At 38.7% G+C, this 22,534-nt stretch overlaps 1 protein-coding gene across 4 annotated transcripts in view; it reads left to right on the plus strand.

Annotated features, from left to right (window-relative positions):
* AFF2 (ALF transcription elongation factor 2) overlaps nt 1-22,534 on the plus strand; it is a 371,177-nt gene that overhangs the window by 252,959 nt on the left and 95,684 nt on the right. For all 4 annotated transcript variants that reach the window (XM_065689682.1, XM_065689684.1, XM_065689680.1 and 1 more), the window contains exon 8: nt 19,894-19,945. In XM_065689682.1, coding sequence (XP_065545754.1) covers nt 19,894-19,945 — 52 coding nt within the window. The remainder of the gene's footprint in view (nt 1-19,893; nt 19,946-22,534) is intronic.

Consider the following 22,534-nt stretch of genomic DNA (forward strand, 5'->3'; position numbering starts at 1 on the left):
GTTTTGTCATAAATTTTCACAGACCATTCAAGTGAAAATTGAGAAGAACTATTTACTTAGAGAAAAAAAAAGTAGGTACTTGATGTGTCTTTATGCCTCCTTTCCATTTCTTTATTTCCAGGAAAAAAAAAAAAAAAAGAAGAAATCTTAGATTTAATACACAAATTTTCCCTAATCCTGTCCAAGCAGGATGTGTAGATGGAGGTACAGAAGTGTCCAGAGGAACTTCTCTGGGTGCTGGGTTATTTCACGTTGAACGTGGCAGTGTGGGAGGCGTGGCTGTTGCCTATATAATCGTGCCATGTATCATCACGAGACAGAAAATATTTAGAGAAGAAAGCGGATGAAATTAGGAAATAAAACTGAGGAAAATCAGCTCAACTCTACCCCGCCAGCATCTGCTCTATTCCTTTTTTTTTCTTTTGTTGCACCTTTCTCTGCAGGGCTAAGGAATTGCCTTAGCCTAAATTGGTGCAGTTGGTTGGTAATGGTTATTACTGTTGCTTCCTGACTCACTGAATGCTTGGCCTGATCACCTTACTCATGTTCCTTATGAGATGGCTTGTTTGGGTGTGTAGTTTGTGTGTGTGATGCTTGCAGTCAAGACAGGTACTCATCACATCACAATAGTAAAGGTGTTTAAATGGTACAGGGTTGGGCGTGGAATACAATGGATGAAGAAAAACACAGATGTTGGGGGAAGATGAATTTGCTGTTAAGGCAGTGGACTGGTGCTCAGAAGAATTTGATTTTAATTCCAGCTCTAACAAGGACTTCCTGTATGACCTTTTGGAAATTGTGTCTGAGTTCTCAATCTGTAAATAAGAATAATATTTTTTTTCCCATTCACTGTCTTTTCAGCGTACACAGTTGCTAGATCAAGGACTCTTTTATACTGTGTCTTTGTACTGACCTAGTACAAGACACTGTGTTCTCTGAGCGCAGCCACATGCGTATGGTATGACACAAAGGTGTGGTTAGGGATAGGGAGGGGGAAAATAGCACTGCAGAGTGGATATACATGTCACTGGTTGAGAATTTACGGAATTTAATATGGGATGTTTGGGATAAACCTAATGAAAACATTGTGTATTACAGAGTAACATTTTTGTAATTTCTGTGAACCTCTGTACTATAAAAGGCTTCTGTAAAAAAAAAAAAAAAAAAGCTAGTTTAATCTCTGTTAAACTCTTAATATGACTTTTTTACATAAGCTGGTTTTTAGCATGCATTTGGGATGAGTGCATTACCCATGAGTAGTGAACTCACAAACGAGTTATGCGGGTAATCCCAAACGAGTGCCAGTAAAACTTTTATGCCACATAGCATCATCGTGGAATTCGTTTATGCCACATATTTTGCAGAGGGAAAAAACACACAATTTGGTCATATATTAGAGAGTTTATAATTTTTTTGCTGGTGCTGTTTTTCACATCCCTCTGCCTCTAAAGCTGGGCCAAGTGAATACCAGCAATCCTAGAAGGAAGAGAAAATTAGAACAAACACATGTTTGAAATCTCTCTGAAAATAAAGCAAGGGCCAGATTCTAATCTCCTTACTCATACCAAACACTACCTTATTCCGTGGATGGCCCCATAGATTTCTTTAGGACCATTTGTCAAGTGAAGTGCTATTTGACATGTGTGGCAATACCCAGAATTGGCTCAATCTAAACAAGCTTTTTCCATTTAAGCCCTCCAAAGCTTGCTGTCTTCAGTGGTTAGAAGCACATATTTATAGTTTTTTATCTCATCACAAACAAGAATTCTCATGCTGCTTAAAGGGTTTGTTTCGGCCCCTTTTTAACAGACTTGGGTGATTGGAAGCAGAATCCCAGCACTTTTATGAAGGTGAGACAGAGAAAAGCCCTCCTGAATGGGTGGCTGCCAGGCTGAGCACACTGCTTCCCACTCATTTGATGGGTCCTGTTCGGGCAGCAGAGATCGAGGAATTTGAGCCTTCTGCTTCTGCTTGCGGGAATTGTCATCTCATGCCAGTGATACAACAGATGTAAACTGTTGCACTGATGTAATACCCTTCTCCCTATCTCTTCAGCGTATTAGCTGCCATGTCCCATATTCAGCTCCCCTCCTCCTGGGGGCAGTTCTTTCACCTTAGAGACTTGAATCCTGTATCTTTCCTCGTGTAAACATAGTGCATTATCAGAGAGAGGTCTTGTATCTTTCTTTTATTTTTCTGCTGCTGTGTTAATTTTATTGTCAGGATCATAGATCATGAACTAGTAGGCATAAGTCAATGGAAGAACTTACCTTGACTTTATTGAGAGCAGGATCAGGCCATAAATGTCCTGGGTTTGTTCTTTTGTCTCACATAAAATAGCTCTGCTGATAAAATGCCTTGTCTGATGATGGCTAATCAAGGATTGCTGCTTAAAGCTCCACATGTAACCTAGCTATGCCATGTTAACCTCCTCCTTTCATTTCTTTGGTTATGTTGAATACAAAACAGTTATTGAACCACAGTTATGTTCATAGAAACCATTTGATTAATTGACTATGTTCTGAACTCTTGTGACCTGAGGCTGAAATATAGCTCATACAAAAGTGACAGTAGCCCAGTAGTGGGATGGAGTTATAAAAGAGCACCAGTAAACTGTCCATGGGCAGCCCACATTCATGTTCATGTTTATCCTTGTGGAACTTGCTTAAAGTAAAGACAGATGTCCAGCTTATCTCATGGAGTCAATAGCAATAATATGTACGGATGCTGCTCACTGCGAGTTGAGTCTACTCCTGCTGTCACTATGTATTTATGTGTCCGCAGGGAGAAAACCTGGAAGGCAGGGGAAAAAAAAAAAAGTATTGCCAGAAATCCCTGTGGGCTATCTGAGAAGGAACGGATGTGTAAAGCATTTCTTTCTGCATAAACATTTAGAAATCAAGCTCTCATAAGTCAGGGATCTACCAAATGTGGTGTGAAGAGGCAGATGAAGCCTGCCTTCTGGCATGCCAGCATTTGCTGATTGATTTGGAATGCAGAAGGGCCCTTTTTATTTTTATTTTAAAATTTGAACCACATCTTAATACAAATCAGGTGAAAAATAAATTGAAAAATAGCAAGCCTGAGATTACAGATGTGCCAGCTTCATATTGTTCAGTTTAGCTGAGGTCATAGTCAAGCCCATCAAGTTCACATCGTTTAGTGTATGGCCACTGAGGTAATATTCAAACAAAAGAAAAGCAGTCAGAATACTGATACGCTCCTACATTGCCAGCTGGCCTCATTCAGCTGTACAAAGCACACTGGCTTCAGCTACGTAAGAAACTCTACATCAGTAAGGAATACAGGTTTTTAAAACCTGTTCCAAACATCCCATTCGTGCTCCAGCTTTCTGACTTTAGATCAGTCATAAAGAGGAGATACCTCTCTTAATATGCAATTTCATATTCTAAAATTTAAAATAGAAGAGCTATGCTAATGATGATACAGTTAATTTAGACACAGGAATTTTCCGGTGGGGGAAATATGTATTCTGCTCAGTGGTTTACAAAAAGCTTGAACTTCCTAGAAAGCCTACAAGTAGAATTACTGGCATCTGTTCCTCCTCCATACTGGTGATGTTGCCATGCTGGTTCCCTGAACACAGGTATAGATTTATGTAGATTAATTTGGTATAGTACAGTGAATTGCCGCTGTGATATATATTTTAGAATTACTTCCTAGCACAGCCTAATGGCTGGAATCAAATAAAACATAAAAGTAGATTTATATAGATTGCTGTATAAATCAGATAAAGCTTTATGTTACCTAGCATTGGTAATGGAAGCTTTTCCTGCAAATAATATAGAAGTTGTTCGTGTAATATTTTCATTATTTCAGTGAGAGTAAGGCAACAAAAAAAGAAGAAAAGAAATAAACAAGTCTGTCGGGCTTAGCCACCATTAAATATCATTAACTACAATTTTGCCTGACAAGTTCTCTCATCTGGTGATGGGTGAAATGGTAGAAAAATAGACTGAACAATTGCATAAATCCAAATGAAATATGCCCTTGTATTCTAAGTGTGCACAGTTCAGTCAGTTAAAATAGAGCAATTTATTATGCTTTAGCAACTTGAGCTTAATCTGGTTTTAAATACATCTCTCTTTTTTAACTTCTTGCTGAGTTTTAGCTGGTTTGAGAAGACACATGATGTGGTGCTACACACTCTCAAGCTCATTCTCTCACCAGTTTACTTTGAAATAAATTTAATAGAGTACTGATGAGGAAAATCATTCCCAAGAAATGTAGATGAGCCTTTAAACAACAGTGAATATATTTGTTTTGTTAGAAATGAGTGGATAAAGGCTTAATGATAGAGGTAACAATACAAAGTGGAGCAAAAGGAAATGGGTGCAGTAAACTGCTACTGTGAACCAGACTGAAACACTTTGCCATATTGGCCACCCGTTGCCAAAATGAGTTGGGAATGTTCATCAAAATATTCTCACATAATACAGGCAAAGCTCTAACCTGCCTGCATTCAGAGTGTGTTGTGCTATTCCTCAAGGTGGGGAATATATGACCTTTAACTGGTGGAACAATCTGTTTGATATTATGCTGTAGTTTTCCGCTTATTCATTAGATCCCTCAGCCTTTGTGGTTTTTCGCAGGTAATTCTGTAATTGCACCAGCTGTGATAAATGCTTTCTTGAAGTCTTACTTGAAGAAATTCAGCTCAGATCCTTTGCACATGGAAGGAAATAAGCATCTAACTTCGTGTTTGCCCCATTGATTGGTACAAGCAGCCATGCCAGATGAATGAGTCGTTACTTGTGCCTTTACATTACATCCCACAGAAATGAAAGAGGGATGTTTTTTCCAAGGAATTTTGTGTGCATGTGTGTAAGAAGTTCAGAATCCAAGTGGCACCAAATTCTTATAACTGGGAAGGGGACTCTAGCTGGCACAGACTGAACTAGCAATAGGACGATGGACTCTTTCACCTTTGGGTTACCAGTTAAAATTCAAGGCAGATTTGTAGTGAACAAGAATTGTTACACTCCCACAGCTATTCAGTGGCCTGTGTGAAATGAATTGGAGGTCTCAATCAGAGTGTAATGAACGTGTATCCAAACCCAAAAGCTGTAATCCTAATTGGCACTCTTGTTTATAGTGGTCAAAGACTGAATCACATACAGACTGAATTTACTTTCCTTGCCCTGAGCTGGGTTAAAGACCAGTAGAGTATATCATTGAATGTTTGTGTTACTGCACATGATATGAATGTTGCCTGGACTGAGAAGGAACTCCAATCTCAAAAAGCATTCATGGACGCTTAAGTCTCCTAAAAAGTCCTAAGCTAAATTCTTTTTTTCATTTAGAGAAAAAACTGCCTGCAATGTTTGTTGAGGTGGCTGAGGCTTTGAGGTGTCCAAACTCAAAAAGTAGGGGGAAAAATGTTTTAATTAAAAGTCAGAGAATACCAGGAAAATCAGTAGAGAGGCTTTATGTACTGTTTCTTGTTGTGAATGACTGTTTAAACAGAACCAGATTTCTGGTGTTTAAAGTGTATTTTCCTAGAAGAAATTTGCTGTTTCCTAATAAAAAGAAAAAATAATAGACCTAAAAAAACCCCAAAAGAATATGCCCCCAGTTGACTGCATGAGGCAGCTCTAGGATCATGAGTGTGTATTGTGATCAGAAACTGTATATTGCTAAAACTCCTTGATGGAACGAGTTTTAATTTGGTTTACAGAAAGCTTTAGGGGATATGGCTCTCTACAAATTAGACCACAGGAGCTATAAAATGAAGGATGTCCTCCCTAATTAGAAACAGTGGAGCGGTCTGGTGTTCTTCCTAGTTATAGCCTCATGGGTACTCTCTCACAAGTGAACTCTGGGCAATAGATGCTTCTCTGGTAACTGTTACCTGTTTTGTTACTGGAATTTATCTGTTGTCCAGTTTTCTGTCGCCAGTCCTGAACACACCTTTCTACATGGCTGGGGTAAACTATTAACTGAAGTTTTGAATGGCTGCTGCAACCAGAAATTCATACGTTGCTCAGTGATTAGCTGCCACTACCAGAGTAGCTTATTTGTTTTAAATACTACAAAAGGGTTCTCAAACCCAGGTGACTATGGCCCTCAGTTTTAGGGGGGTCCTTTTGTAGTGTATGGCTGCAAAAACCGACTCGCATTTTCTCATTCCTCTTCTGTTGAAGTTAATGAGGGCTCTAAGGAGAGGAATATAGATGGAAAACACGCTTTATGGTAATCAAATTCAATTTCTAGACACATTTTTTAACAAGAAAGGGTTCCTCAAACTGGGATCCAGGATTTTGGACAGGAGAATAATACAGTTGTTTAACTATGGCTAGAAAAAAAAATGGTGCCTGCAGATTTAACAGTGGGATGTCTAGAGCTTGTTATTTGTGCCAAATGATAAAACCAAATTTAAGCATAACTGCAAAAGAGCATTAGGCATAAATGCACAACAGTAAAAATATCAGCTGCAAATGTGTTTCTAAAGCACTTGTGACTGAAAAGCTGCATGTGGAGCTGACCTGAGAAGTATTGTAAGGCTGTGCTTAGGCAGCTGTAGTTTGACTGTTTTAATTGTCGTTAAGGGAGGACATCCAGGCTCTTAATTCATCAGCATCTTTTCATGTAGACTTATATGGAGCAGGACCAATGACTGATCCAGTGAAAGCCTTAATTTACTTGTGATATATTGTTTCCACTAGGAGTTGTTGTAGATCAATTCGAGAACAATTACTAGGTGAATAAAAGAGAGAGAAAAAAAAGTCAAGCATTGCACTGGAATACAAGAAAAAATGGAAATTGAAAATCAGTTAAAATATTTATTTTGCTGCCCAGCACGAGGTATTACTGACAAGAAAGAGCTGTGTTTTTAACTGTGATTGCTGTTTAGATTTTACCAAAATATATAACTGAACATGTCTCATGACTGTCTTATTTTCGTGTAGTATTTCATCCTCTGGCTTTGGGGGGGAACTTTATGCCAAGAGAACTCACTGGAGACTGAGTGACAGATCAGGCTGTTGTCCCACATTCCCTTTCTACTAAATCACAGTTTTCTTTAGATGGAAGGTGGCTATTGTGAAGCTGTCAAACTGAGGAAAGTTAAATGGGCTGAAGTGAAGGCTCGTGCTAACAATAGCAGCTATCTCTGTCAAATGAAAGCTCAGCAGACAGTTACAAGGCAATTCGGCACTGATGGGTGGTCGATTAAAAACAACAAAAGGCAAGATGAATGAAAGGGGAAAATCCCTATTACTTTGTGGTAGGAGCAAGGGGAAAACCAAAAATAAAATAAAAAGCCCACCTCACCCAACCCTGCAGCAATTGGAACAGACTTGTAGTTAGCATGACCTTCATCATCTCAGATATGGCACAATAAAACTGACAAGATTATTTTCTCTTCAAGCAGTGCTGAGGTATTTTCACTGGCAAAAATCTGGAAAAGTAAAATAAATGCAGAGTTCAAGGCAGCTGAAGAATTCTTGAATCTGATAGCATCAGGAACATAGTGCCACCAGGAAAAATAGCTAGGTTTTGTGCTAAAAAAATTATGACTTGTTCATTTTTTTTACAGTGTCATATCTGAGATTTTGAAGGTTACCCTATAGACAACCAGAAGAGGATTAGAGAGAAATTATCTTTGAGCTCAAGGGAGCACCAATTTAAATTGGATTTGAGAAATAACTTCTGCATTACCTTAGGACATGAAAGGTAGTGTTGTGCCCTGATAGTTACCCACCTACCTAACCATATGTATCAACTGGATTAGTCTGTAGATTAACAGCTTGCACACCAAGCGCAAGGTGTATCGTGCAATTTCCTTTATGTGAGACTCATCCTGTTTCAATTGAACTAACATCAAAACTCAGCAAAAGTGGGGAGGGCTTTGTCACGTGTCAGATGTAAGGTAAAAGTACATTTGTTTCTCTGAAGGTAATTGTCACTAAGACTTAGCTTTGCTACAGCAGGTGTATAAAGTAAGATGAGAAAGTAAAATAGTAATAAGGTAAGCAAAATGGTACATTATGTCCTTGTAAATATCCTCATAGAAAATCAAGTTTTAAAACCTTAGTGAAATTGGATGTGAGGCAAGCACCTAGACCTACTTGAGTCCTATGAAATTCCCATTCTGGTTTTTGTTTTTTTTTTTTTTTAATTTAAATGCTAGGAGGCATTTCAAGAAATTCAGAATGCCAAGAAAAATAGGTTTATATGCAGCATACAGTTAGGACTCAGGTTGCTGCCAGCAGTGGAGCCAGGGTTCAAAGAGATGCTGAAAAAAGATTGGAATAAAGAATTTGGGAGACATATGTGCTCCATGAGCATATGATCCAATGTCTCATTCCAGTTATATTAGGAAAAATAATTCAGTAATAACAAATTGTTCCATTGAACTGTCTCCTGTGACAAGATACAGAACTAGATGTACCACAGGCCTGATCCAGTCCGGCAGTTTCAACATATTATCATACTATTATTTGTCTTTGTAAAGTCATGGTGTCATTAGACTAAATGACTAAATTTTCAATCAGTGAAATTGCATTTAGTCTGCATCACCCCTAGATTTTGCCAGTTGAAGAAAAGTTTGAGTCTCCATTTACCAAGTTTATTTGTCTTATAATAACATTGAGATACTCAGTCATGGACAAAGAAACCAAGTGCCAAGCCTTGTATAAATGTACAAAAAGAGATGTAATAAGTGAGTATTCTGGAATTTTTGGCACGGAGGACCATGTTGAAGTTTCAAGACTTTTTCAATGGTAATGTGCTTTTCACCTCATAACTAAGGGAATATAGTGTGCAAATAATATTAACCAACCTCCTGGAGAATTAACCACGATGTTTCTCAAAGGCTTTATGGCAAAGCAAGACCAGAGTGGTCTCAAGGTGACTTTGGGAGAGAGACCTTAAAGCAGGGAACTGCTAAAGGAGGTCTTTCTCCCAGTATTAGAAACATCAACACATGTCATGTTCTCACTAGGATCAGAACTACAACAGTAACTTGCAGGGTTTGCTCTCAGTAATTAGAGTATGTGGGCATCTCTACTATAACCTTTAAACCAGTAACTGAATATTCATTTCTTGATTCCTTCCAGCTTCCTTCTTCTAACATCAGAGAGGGCTCTGCAAGCACAAATTAGCAGATAGCTCAAAAATAACCCGGGCTTCTTAGGGAACATGAAGAACAAAGAGAATTTGTATGTGGGGTGTGCGTGAATGCAAGGAAGCTTTTCCAGAGTTACACCATTTGCAGTGACACTGAAAATAATAACCTCTTGCAGATTTGCAGGCCAAAGTGTGGCTTAACCATGTGGCACAATTTATAGGGTAAACAAACTTTCAGTACGAGCTAACTGCATCAGAAAACTTGTTTAACATGCACAGAAGGCACTGTTAAATTATTTCAGTGCCATAATTCAAAATGCCAAGGAAAATTCTCTTGTATTACAGCCAGTGTGAGATTGGATCTGTAGCCAAGTACATCAATGTAAATGTTCAGCTGTCTGGGGAAATACAAGTCTTACAGTGTTACTTAGGGGAAAATGTGCACAGACATGGTGGAGCCCCTTATGAAACAATCCTCATTTTGTTAAACAATAGGATCAAATTTTCAATCAGGTTATCAAGCATATTGCATTCTTCAAGCTTGCCAAGCAAAGAGAAGTATCAGCATGAAGACAGATATATTTTTATAGAATTAATGACGTATAAAATCTGGAAGTGGAAACATAAATTTTCATTTTATCCTGTAATTTTTCTTTTTACATTATAAGTGAAAGGAAATGCTTGGACATATTTTCAGTTATTCGTACCTGTTTATCTTAGAGCGATTATCAGAGCAAACAGTGTCAGGCATTGTGTTTGGATCTGAGCCTGAAAAATAGTGCTTGCAGGAGCAAGGATTACTTGCATGAGTCAATGTTTTCAGGATTGTGCTTGGTACTTGATTTCTGTCATGCATATTCAATGCTTTATAAATCATCCAGATTCAGAAATTATTTCAGTATTTTATTCATTTATTCTATTTATATTAATTTTATTCTTGCTTGGTTTTACCTCCTCTATTTATATTCGTTTTAGTACTGCTTGGATTAATCTGGTTTTACGTTTTTAGATGGCTCCACAAAATGTGCATTTAAGGACAGAAGTGAACTACCTTACAGAAGATTCATTTCTCTTCCAAAATTTGTATCAGATCTATCGGATGGGTGTGGATTCTTGATGCAGGATTTTGCAACTACAGAAGTGGCTTTAAAAACTGATCAGAAATTTAGTGCAATGAAAATGAAGCTCACCTTCCCCAGGAATGGGATTTGATTGATCAGCCCTGATTTACCCTGTGTACCAGGCATAGTCCAGCAGTATATTGCAGAAAGGTGCAGTGCCTTTGTATCATTGAAAACCCCAGTCAGTGTTCTCATGCACACAGAAGTTCCTAGTGCTTGACCGGTTTCTCTGCGACTGACCCCTGCTCTTTGTTCACCACACACTATCAGCAGGCCAGTCCACAAGACTTCCATCCCTGCTTGGAATCCCACTTTGGTAATGCACACCCCTGAAAATCTGTCTTTAAGTCAAGTGCTAAGCTTCAGGCATTCTTTAAGACTCTGACATATGACAAATTTCATTTTTCTCCATATGAACAAACGCTGTTTCTGAAGCTAAAGCTCCCATTCTTTTTAGCCTAACATATCACTGAGACTTTCGGCTTTTCAGATCCACCTTTGTTTTGAAGGGTGGATAAAGTTGACTCATCTTGTGGAGGAAGACTGGAAAACCACTGCCATCCTCCTGAGGTCCTGCCACAGGACTATGCCAGGGTGGCAAGAAGGAGGAGGCAGGGTTCCTTCTGTGTGCATTATGCTTGGTATTGGAGGGGTAGGACAGCCATTGCCTTAATTGGCTCTGGTGGGCTGCCATGCAGCCTTACCCTATAGCAGACACCGAACAAGCTTCTTTTCCTTATCACCCCACTGCCCAGCTCCATGCAGTCCTTATACCCATGCCAGAGAGCAACAGAGTTCATCTCAGTCTGTACTGCCTCTGTAAAGCACCTTAGGGACTTGGTGTCATCCTTACAGCTAATGCTGATGTGCAGTCTTTCTCCATGACACTGAACTTTGCAGACAGAAGTTCAGAATTAGAGGCAAATAGTTCAAGTGGCATAAAGAACCTCAAAAATGCATCAATATAAAGGTTTTCATGAACAAAAAAGCTGCTTCCACTCCAGAGCAGATTATTGAAGTTTAAGATTTACCAGACAACTCATTTCCAATCTGCAGAAACAAAAAGAGCTCTGCTCTTCAGATATGAGATCAGTCTTAACTAAAACAGTGCACAGAGAAAGATTTGCGAATGTCATGTTGGCACTGACAGCTCATCAAACAGCTCCTTGAAAGACTCACTTTGCTAGCAGATTAAAAAAGGAATAAAAGATAATATAACCAATGAATAGAATTAGTGTCCTTCCATATGCACTGCGGAATATTGGATAGATGAGCCAGTCCTATGTTATTTGTTCCTCAGTGAGCAACTCTTTCTAATATATTTTCTGGTATGATTTTTTAAAGTCACCTTTGCAAGTTGCTGTAGAAATATCAATCATTGTTTAACTGTGTGCTAAGTTCCCATAGCCTTTGTGTGTAAATATGCCAACTGAAGGCTTGTTTACCAGAGAAAATACTGGTGCTCTGGCTTGGAGACAGTTTTAATCAAATATGGTTGCAGTAAGCAGGTGTTTTTCATGTGGAATGTATTGGAAATGAGAATGTATCACAGAAATGGCTTTTGGACTATATATTGCTCTTGATAAATAGCAGAACCCAAAATTATATCAGCCATTGCAGTTGATCAAAGGGAAAACAGTAAAAGCTTTGTGCAAACCGGCAGAATTTGGCACACTAAAAAAGTGGGGTCCTCATTTTTATTCAGCAAAAACTTGAACAGTGCAAGTTTTCCACTGCTGTTTTTAGAAACTGACAGTCCCTCCCTGTATCTTTCCTGGACCCACACTTTCCTTTGTTCTTGTCTCTTTTCTTTCTCTCTTTTCCCCCCGCCCTCACCCCCGTTTTTGCTTCAGTGCTACATCTTTTTCAGGCCTTGCCAAACAGAGGTGCGTTGTACTGAGGAGTCATTGGGCAGTGAAGGATACATGATGTAGTGCAGATTGCACTTTTCTAGACAGAAGGCGTAAACAGTGGTATTAGTGTTAAGACAAAAATATCAGTTCACCAGACTGAAACAAAAGATGCTGCCTTTATTCTTCTTTTTTTTTTAATTTATTTTGGTTTTTTACTTTTTAAACTGCCTACGACACTTTAACAATATTTTGACCCAATTCTGTTCACATGCTATTGGATGTGTTCTTTGGGAGCAGGGCTAGGCCTTAATGTGGATGTGAATTTACTGGATATGCTACAGTATTATTCATGCTAAACATAAAGATTGCCATCTATGCTTATAATACACAGATAAACTTTGGCACTAGTTTTCTTCCTCCTCTCAAAGTTCTTGTCACAGCTTTAATGAAAGACAAAATGCCTGTCAACAGAGCAGTAGTTATAATGCACTTAGTAGCAACTTAATATTTTAGTTGCCTTGAAGAGATTAACGGATGACTAGATAAAGAAATTCTTCTACTGAAAGAATTAATTTTGCTTAATCCTTTTGAAATTAAGAGATGGTGGAGAGGTGAGTAATGAAGTGCGCTCTCTGATTGTGAGGTACCTAATAGATAACCACAGGGGTTACTTCTCTCTCACCAGATGTAATTACTAGTTACTGATACGGTGCCAGGGACACTAAGGCAGGCTGAGTAAGACAACAGAAAATGGAGTGTTTCTTAGCAAGCCATCTTTCTCCATCGGCTGGGCCAGAAGGAGGCTGACCATGTTACGAGGCTGATGTGTGTCTTCTGCTGCAGGAGGGAAGGGACCAGGTACCTCTTCTGCTCAGAAGTTTTTTTTGCAGCAAAGACATGAAACTTGACTAAAGTTCTTTCTAAGGGGAGGCATTTTCAGGCCGGAGGCCGAGGAATTGATCTATACTTTAAGCAAATCAGTCCTATTTGGGTCACTGAAACTACTGAAATTAGTAGAAGTTACTCCTGTGAGTAAGAGTTTGCCAGGCTGACCTCATCATTGTTGAAAATGTAATGAAAGAAAATGGGGGATGAGGAGAAGGAAAAATTAATAAACTATATTTAAGCATGTATAAAATTTCTGGACAAGTGGCCTTGACTATTAAGGTAAATGGTGCTTGTAAATTCCATTTAATCTTCTGAGATTTTCTTTTACCGTAACTCTTACAGTATCTCAGAGGAAATATTTTAAAGATGATTTGCAGATTTCAGCAAAAGAATGAATATCAGGTTTCAAGATTTATTGATGGGATGTTTTAAAACAAAAGATCTTCCTCCTTTTTTTTTTTTTTTCCGTTGGAATTACTCTACCATTTATTTTCATTTCCCCATTTTTTTTGTCCACTGTATTATGAAGTTCTCTGGGGAAATCTATTGTTAGATGTTTTCACACACATAGGCCCCCTTCTTCCCCCTTGATAAATGATAAAATTGTGCTCTAGTGTGTGCAGCACATTCTCGAAATACATCTGAATTCCATTATACAGTTTGTCATCTGCATGATGCCTTTTGAGTTACCACTCTCGGAGAAGTCTTATATGCTGCAGAGAAATGCACTATGAAAATGAAAAACAAGTTCAGTATAAAATCCATAGGGTAAACCAGCATAGATTGTGTTGAACTGATGCCCTTACTTCCACGAAAGTTCAGGGGTAGAAAAGGTTGCATCTCAGTGCTAGTCAGTATTTGCATGGACAGTGTTCCCTCCATGTAGGTTTTGCTGCAAACAAGAGTGTAACAAAGGCTCCGTAGCTCAGGATGGTAATGTAGTACTTTTCTCACCTCAAAGACATTTACTTGGTTCCTGCCTGTTCTGGATTTAAGTCTTATTAAGTATCACAAGTGAAATTTGCTATAACAGTCTAAGTTCTCTCTTTTAATATCGAACAGAATAACTAGTTGTAGCACAGGCTATTCCAATCTAAATCACACAAACCTCTTTTTAAAATTGCCCTTTTGTATCAGTGGAAGGTTGAAGCAGGAGGGAATTTTTCCCTTGGAGAGCACCCACGTCCTCTATTTGCTTCCCATACCTACCACTGATTCTCCCTGTCAGCGCTTTGCTGTGTCTTTTGTGTCTCTAGGCACAGTTTCATCCTTAACTTCAGACAAATTTAAGCAGTACATCCTACCCTGCTAATGGGACAGAAGCATGGTTTGCCCACTGAGGTTGCAAAGACAGTGTTGTCACATTTACAAAAATAAATTGGCTATATATTTTGAGAAGCAGGAATCTCATAAATAAGTTCCCATTTTACCAGAGACAAACCTGGCAAGAGAAGAGTGGCATTTCTGTGTGGTTAATGCCATTGCCTGTCCTCCTTCCTGCAGAAGCAACACTTGTGTTTCTTGTGATCTGACCCAGATGGGATATGCATTTTGTGCAATTGTGATTTGACATGGGTGAGTTAATTTTCTGGGCAGCTCAGGATTAGGGAATTGCCCAGTATTCCCTTTGCTGCCTGGCCCTCTTCCTTTTTTTCCATCTTTCTCATTCCCACAAGGAGGTTTTTTTTACATTTGAGAGGAGCTCTAGTGCAGTGATGAACTGATCACAGAGCAAATTAGAAGTGCAGAACCTCATCCTAGTTAGGGTTCCTTTTGAGCACCTTCTCCTTGATGAAGCTGTCTCACCAAACCTATAACATGTTATTGTAAGCACAGTGTACTCCCATCACAGCCCTACAGACCAGAGTAGGAAAAAAAACCCCATGGCATTTTCAGAAGTCTACTGGCAATTTGGACATTATTAACTTCTAGAAAGCTTTTAAATATGCAATACATGAAACAAAAACCCAAAGGATAATGAGCTGTGAAAATACTCATTTAAGAAGTTCAGAATCTTCTATAAAAGTAGCTGAAATTGAGTTATATTTTGATAGTGATTTTTTAGGGAGGAGATTATCTCCCATCTCCTCACTTGCTCATTCAGAGGACCCCAAACGATCAGGCTGCTGTGCACAAAACACGTGCTGAACTAAACAGTGCAGTTGGGGTACAAATCCAATTTAGCGTGCACACAGCTGAGCTTGGTGACACCCCAGTAAGTTGAGGCTCTGTTGCATTTGCTCCACTGATGGGTGGGAAAACCTACTTCAGTGACCCCAAAAGTCTCATCAAGCCCAGATCATCTTGCTCCGCAGCTTCGGCCTCTCACTATTCGTGACTTCTCTGAAACCTGTGCCTAGACTTACTTTTTAACTGAGTAACTTGTGCTGTAGCAACTGTTGATTGGAGGGTATAAGGCAGAGTCTGTCCCACTAAGAAACAGTGGTCCGTGGTGGAACTTGCATAATCTTTTGACACTGTTAAGAGAACAGATACAGGGAGGTTTCTGATTATGTTTAAACTGGTTTATTATCACGGCATCATTTTTTAATGTTTTTTTTTTTTCTTTTCGAAGATATGTGAAGAGTCAAATAGAGAATATAAAAATTTGGCTTGCTATGCCAAAATCATAATAAATTGTTATAAAAATAGCTCATTTTGGTCCATCTCATTGTCTTCTGAGGCCTGGTACAAGTTAAAGGCTCCTAAAAATAATATTTTGCTGTTATTATTTCTAGTGAGACTTTTACAGAACTTGTCCTAATAAAGCCCCCATTCATCCGTTTGTCTAGTTAAATTTGTAATGTAGGAACAATATGCTTTGGGAGCCGATTCATCCCTGGAGGAAGTGGGTATTGTAGTCAGTCAATGAGATTGCCCCTACTTACACCATAGATAAATGTGTTGCTTTGTCCTGACATTTCTGCTTTACAATAATGTCACATTCCAAATTATAAACCTCTGAAAATTGTAGATTGTAATAAATGTGCTGACACAACTTCAACTGTTAGGGTAAATGGCATTGCTCTAATAGTGAAATAAAAAATCCTACTTAATCCCATTCTTTCCCTAAAGTGGTGTTTTGCATTAGCCATGGATGAAAAGACAAACAAGTACATGTATATTCAATAATAATGTCAGCTGAGTTGGAGAAGAATAGGAAATAAAATGAATTCATAGCACCTCTGGAGATAGCTTTCTGATACAGGCAGTTTTCTCTTTGATTTGCCCTCATTGACAGTATTCATTGTAAGTTTAACATTATTAATAGCTGGCCTGATCTTCATAACAAATATACTCTGTGTTTTGCAGTCTGGGTGTTTCTGAGGTTAACAGTTACAGAGAGCAGAACAAATCGAATGCATATTTACAGGGATCTCTCACTCAAGACAATCAAACCATCCAGACAGTGTTTGAAATAGCTGTAGATACAGAGTTCCTGTGTCTCAGGGCTGTGAAGCTGAAATGGGTTACTTCTCTAGGTATGACAGTGAAATAGTCACCTTGGATTAAGGTTGCTGGCAATCTTAAAAGCCGTTATTGGGCTTTGAGCATGATCAGATGCTACTTGCTTATAAATGAGAGTTAATAGAAACATTAAACAGTACAAGCTACTGTGACCCATGTCTTCAGAATATTAAGCACATTTTAAAATTGTGGAAGACCATCTAGTCTTCTGCTGTCTGTAAAATATTACCTCTCCTAAGCAATATCCTCTGCGAGCAGGTTATTTGAACCCTTCAACATTCTACTTTCATTTGCACATACAGTGTATTTTTAATTTATTCCCTCACTTCTCTGGCTACCATATATTTATTGTTGATACCATACTAGTTTCTCTTCAATTATTCCATCTGCCAGGAGAGTGTGATGCATTTTAGAAGCTGTGTGGTTTAGTTGTTTAACCTTTGAGTTTTGTAACTGAATGGGGTGACATATTCTTCATTTAGCAGAACAGGCTAAGAAGAATTATATACTCCAAGTGATAAGCTTGGAACTGCTAAAGAAATACCAAAATCCAATTTTTTTCCTCTCTTTAGTCATCTGAACATCCATTAGTCTCTTGAAGGGACTCATAAATCCTGCATATTTAGTTTATCTGAAACCAACTCTAACAGTTGTCCTTCCTACTAATCATGTTTTATATCCATTTTATATTTTTCAATATTCAATAAATATGTCTTGTGCTTACTGTACTTGTTAGAAAGTGTCTGCAGTATAGTCTGTATGAGGATAGTTATTAATCAGCCATTTCAGATGGCTGTTTGGTTAGTTTAGTAAGTGTATCCATTTATCTTTTTTATGTTTTCTTCTTTGTTCTTTCCATTTATCCAATATGGGATTTCCTTTGTCCTTTTTCATTTATTTCTACCAGGATATGTCAGAAAGGAATTTAACATGTAACAAATGAGGAAAAAAAAAAAAAAAGCCCAGTAGCTGGAAAGGAAGAAAAAAACCCACCACCCTTTGGGCTTCATTCATGAAAAGATCCTTTATATTATGTCCTCTTAGATCTGCATTAAAAAATAATAATAGAATGCATTATCTGGCAGTGCTGCTTTAAAGCAGCGGATAATTTACACATTAAAGTGAGATGTAGGTTTAAAAGTAGGAGTGTAGGATTGAATTAGAGTTAAGAGACAGAATGATATAGTCCTGTATGAAGATGGTCTCAGTTTCCTGGGGGTATTGTCCTTCTGGTATGTAATGAGACTTGCAGATAACAGTCTGGGACTGTGGATAGATCAAGGTACAGCGATATACTGAGAATAGCACAGCAAGTAATGACACTGGGGAAACAAATGAATCTGTCTACTAGATAAACAACACTGAAAGTTCCTGTTCATCACCAAAGTCCAGGCCTCTAAAGATTAATATTTCATGAAAAATTCTGTGCTTGGCTTGCATGGCAAGGGTTTGGAAGCAGGGAGGGATGCGGGGGTGGGGGGTGGTGGTGACCCTGAGGGGAACCTGTGGTGGAGCAGGGGAAGCATATGAGGAGTCCTCTCCTGGGGAGGAAGGAGCAGCAGAGAAGATGTGCGATGAACTGACCAAACCCCGTTCCCCATCTCCCTCCTTCACCTGGGAAGGGAGAGGTGGAGAATTCAGGAGTAAAGTTGATCCCAGGTAGAAGGGAGTGGTGGGGGGAAGGTGCTTTAGGATTTGGTTTTATTTCTTGTTACCCTACTCTGATGTGATTGGTAAGAGATTAAATTAAATTCTTCAAGTCGAGCCTGTTTTGCCTGTGACAGTAACCGGTGAATGATCTCTCCCCATCCTTACCTCAACCTACGAGCCCCTAGTCATATTTCCCATCCCCTGTCCAGCTGGGGAGGGGAGTGACAGAGCAGCTTTGATGGGCACCCGGCATCCAGCCAGGGTCAACCCACCACAAATTCTTACTTTTAGAAGATTCTTTGCCCATGCTGCAGTTCTTACTTTTATGGGTTCACGTATTACAGGGAGGCATCTGCCATTTATCAAGACATTAATGACTAGTAGTTATGTGTCCAGATACTTTGTAACCACTGAGCTGCCCGACAACAGAGGTCACAGAAAGACAGATGACTTACAAACCAGTTTAAAGACCTCCTTGCACTTTCTCATTTTAAGAGCATCAGCAGGGCTTCAAACCTTTTGATATTTCCACGTCTGGATTATTGTCCCCTCTTTAAAATTCCTTGTACCAGGAGGCTTCCATGATTTACTGGTAGTCTTCAAACAGAAAAAAAACCCTTCCTAACAGAACATCCATTGATTGCTACAGTTATTTAAAGGCTAACAATAAAAAATCATAGACTTCAGTCTCCATCAAGGCAGAAAGGAGACAGTAATTGCAATTTGTGAGCCTCCTGCCGTGGGTAAAGGAGCTTGGGCTGGGAGAAAGGAAGCTCAGCAATTTTAGTGGCTGTCACAGTGGATCTGGGTGAGATGTGCCAATTCATCCGTACGTTATCCTGTGATAAGAGAATCTGTCATGGTGAAAAGATGGGTGTGAGGTAGGAGTGTGCCCAAAGGAATATCTGCTCTGAGGAGGACCACCAGGTAAAAGCGTGAATGTATGAGAAGCTATATAGGAGTGTATTTGCTGGCTACTAGTCATGCCTCTCTAGGTAGACAGACCTCGAAAGAGGTGTTTTCTGCCAAAATGTAACAGCAAATAATATGGTTTCTTACCCCATATGTTTTGCCATACCCAAGTCTCGGACTAAAAAAAAAAGTAGTAATATGAGTTTTAATATAGTAATATGGATTACTCAACTCTTTTTTTCTGCCAAAGGAAAGGAAGGTGATACTGGGACAGCCACATCTTGTAAGTTTTCTTCCCCTTTAACCAGGGGCAGGGAACAGTCATGTGAGATTTCCTTGTACTTAAAAAAAAATGGGAATATGAATTAGCAGATTCCTAGCTTGGAAGACATTTGCTCTGCCTTCAGATATCAACAACTGTGAGGTCCCATCAGACTTCACACAAGATCCTCCTTTTCTTGCTATTTTCCACACCATTCTCATTTTGATAAGATGGGAATTGGTACCAGCCTCCAAGAAGATCAGTGATGCCCTATATCAAGAATGAGACATGGAATTTTTCTCAGGTTTTTCAACAGTCTCAGAGCTGAATTTCACTTCCACCTTCTGATTTAGAAATATACGTAGGTGTATATGGTAATCACTGTGAGACAATGTACAAATAAAAGAGGACATGAAAGAGGAGCTGCCAAACTTTATGATGGATGAGCCTCAAAGTCATTTGTTCTCACCTAGCATCACACAGGATTAATACATACATGAAGTATTCATCAGTTTAATTGCAACAGATCTGATTTTGCTCTTCTGGAATTAAAGGGGAGTTTTTCCTCTGACTTTGCTGAAGGGTAAACTCAGCCCATTGTATATGACGTTAATTCATTAAATGTAATTCTGTATTACTGTCTTTTCAGAATGCTTGAAGATGATCTGAAACTCAGCAGTGATGAAGATGACAATGAACAGGTAAATACATCGGTATAAGTGCATAGCCCATATAATCTGACAAAGTTGTTTCATCAGTTGAATGTGATTGTATGTTGGTTTACTGTATTTGAATCAAAAGCATGTTGGGATGCAGCAGAATCCATTAACTTAAATCTTGCTTGCACGTAGAACCTTTGTGGAAGGAAACTTATTCTCAAATAGGAGTGCATTTTGTCAGTTTTGCTGAATTAACTTTGTGAAGTAGATTAAATTAAACCAAAACATAACTTCCTAGCCTTGGAATTAAAACCCACACATGTCGTCACCCAGGAACAGCTAATGTGCATTTCTGTCCCTCATTGTACCAAGCTGTCTCTGGAACAGCCTCCACTTGTTTTGCACTCGATTGCTGAAATTGATTACCTGTTTGGAAATGGGTGTAAAATGACCACATCAGACCACCAGCACAACTGCAGAGTTGGTTTGCACTGTACAGTTGCACCTGAGAAGATTGGGTCTGTAAGTTTTATTCTAAGTAGGTGAGTAAAGGACCGGGAGTCCATAGTCAGTAATCCAGTGATTCCCATTTGTGAGAGGGGAAAATCCTCTGTGGAGCTGTAAATTAGTACTGAAACTCTCTCAAGCTATTTGGGATGTTAATAAAGAATCATTTTCAGAAATCTTGCTCATATCATTCTCTATTCTTCCTACTTTATAAATATTTATGGATAATGCTTGGAAATAAGGCTGGTGAAATTCATATTATCAACATTCCTATCAGAAAAAAAAACAAGAAAAAATTTTTGGGTTAAATTTGTCTTTCATATTACTTTATACATGCAGTAGGCTCGAATGTTTAAACATCTGCAATGGAGAGGAAGATAATGCTATAATTCTGCATAAGATCATCTGTTCATCCTGGGAAATGTTAATTATAAGTCGATCTTTCTTTCTTATTTATTTTTAAACCACCTAAATATTCTCTTTCAAACCACCTAATCCGCCCTTTAGGGTCATGCCAGGAAAGATTTACCTTCTAGTGTCAATTGACCCCTTAGTCATACAGTCAGTGTTTTTTAGCACCAAGTTAGACTTGTGCTGTCTTCTGAATCTGAAAGATCAAAAGCCTATTCTCGTGTAATGTGATGTTGTATAAACATGGTGGCCTATGCAACCAGCGGATTTCCTGATCTATTGGAAACTTGGTTAAATAGTCCTGTAAAATGACTTTAGGATACTGAGATGTCCAAAACACAGAAACGGAAATATATTACCATTCCACTGACTGTGCCTTCAAGCTTTAGCAGCTTCTGCTATATCTCTTTAAAGGAGTATTGGAAATGGCAAAAAAAGGTTGATCTGGCCCACTGATCAGACACATAAACATCAGCAAAAGAACTGCAGCGGTTTCTGACTGCAAAGTATATTCTCCAAAAGGTATATAAAATATTCATTCAAGAGGGACAGATCAAGGCAATTAGAAAATATGAACTTTACAATGTTTATTGTTCAGCTGTGGAGCCCAAGGTTAGAAAAATACTTTTTTGGTTTTTAACATAAAGATTTGTCAGCCAAATGACCATTGTAATTCAGCTGTACATACACGTGTATTCTGATGGGGAGAGAAAAAATTAAACCTCGCACCTCAAAACCATTCTAACGGTTTATGCAACATTTCTATAAGGAAAATGGATTCTATGGAACCATTGTCCTTATAATATTTCTTACTTTTTTTACTGTAGGCTTGTAGCCAGTGTGAAGCATGAGCACTAGCATTTTGCTCATTTTTATCAGTAAAAACATAATATGTAAAAATAAATTGTCTTATCTTTATTTCTACCTGTATTTCAAGGAAATTGAAATTCTTTGAGAACAGTGGTCGGTAGGGAGCCCTAGGATTTGTTCTTCAAGAGTTGCTAGGGACCTTTCAATCTCTACACAGCAGGGGCAGTAGTGACACTGATCCGTAAATGCACCTTGATCTCAACTTAGTGAATGTCTGTAGTGTCGAAAGAGTTTGATCTATCAGCCTGTCTTGTGAGAGTACCAGTAGTCCATTGTCGTGGTGGAAGGTTGTTAGAAGCTTGTCTGCAAGAAACAAAGCTCTTCTGTCTTACCCTTTCCCTCCTATGAATGAGCACACTTATTTCTGCATTTATTTAGGGGTTCATGGACATTGTGCTTTTTCAGGTGTTAAACTTTTCCCTCCTTTTCTTCAGGAGGAGAAACCCAACACACAATAGCTACAGTCGGTCATACAATTGAGAAGCTGAGCCCAGTTTCTGAATAGGATGAGAACTACCAGGTTGAAGTCAGTGGAAGATATTTATTCTATAGATATCATTAGCAATGCTGTTACTAATCATGCAGCCTGCTTTTGGTATTCATTTTTCAAACAGGATTTTGAATAGCAGGAGATTGTTCCTAAGAGGTATAAAAATGATCTGGAGAAGCCTCCTTAATTTAAGTGTTAGGTCTTTCTTGGTTTAGGCACACATGATGATGGTCTAGCAACATATATCACCAAGAAAAAGCTTCTCTGAAAGGAGGCTCTACACTTTAATTTCACCCTAGAGGGCTTGTGAAGCTTCAACAAGTGAGAGCTGACTAGAAATCCAAACTACTAGT

The sequence above is a fragment of the Lathamus discolor genome, chromosome 9, assembly GCF_037157495.1.
Source record: "Lathamus discolor isolate bLatDis1 chromosome 9, bLatDis1.hap1, whole genome shotgun sequence".
In the NCBI taxonomy this organism is placed as follows: Eukaryota; Metazoa; Chordata; class Aves; order Psittaciformes; family Psittacidae; genus Lathamus; species Lathamus discolor.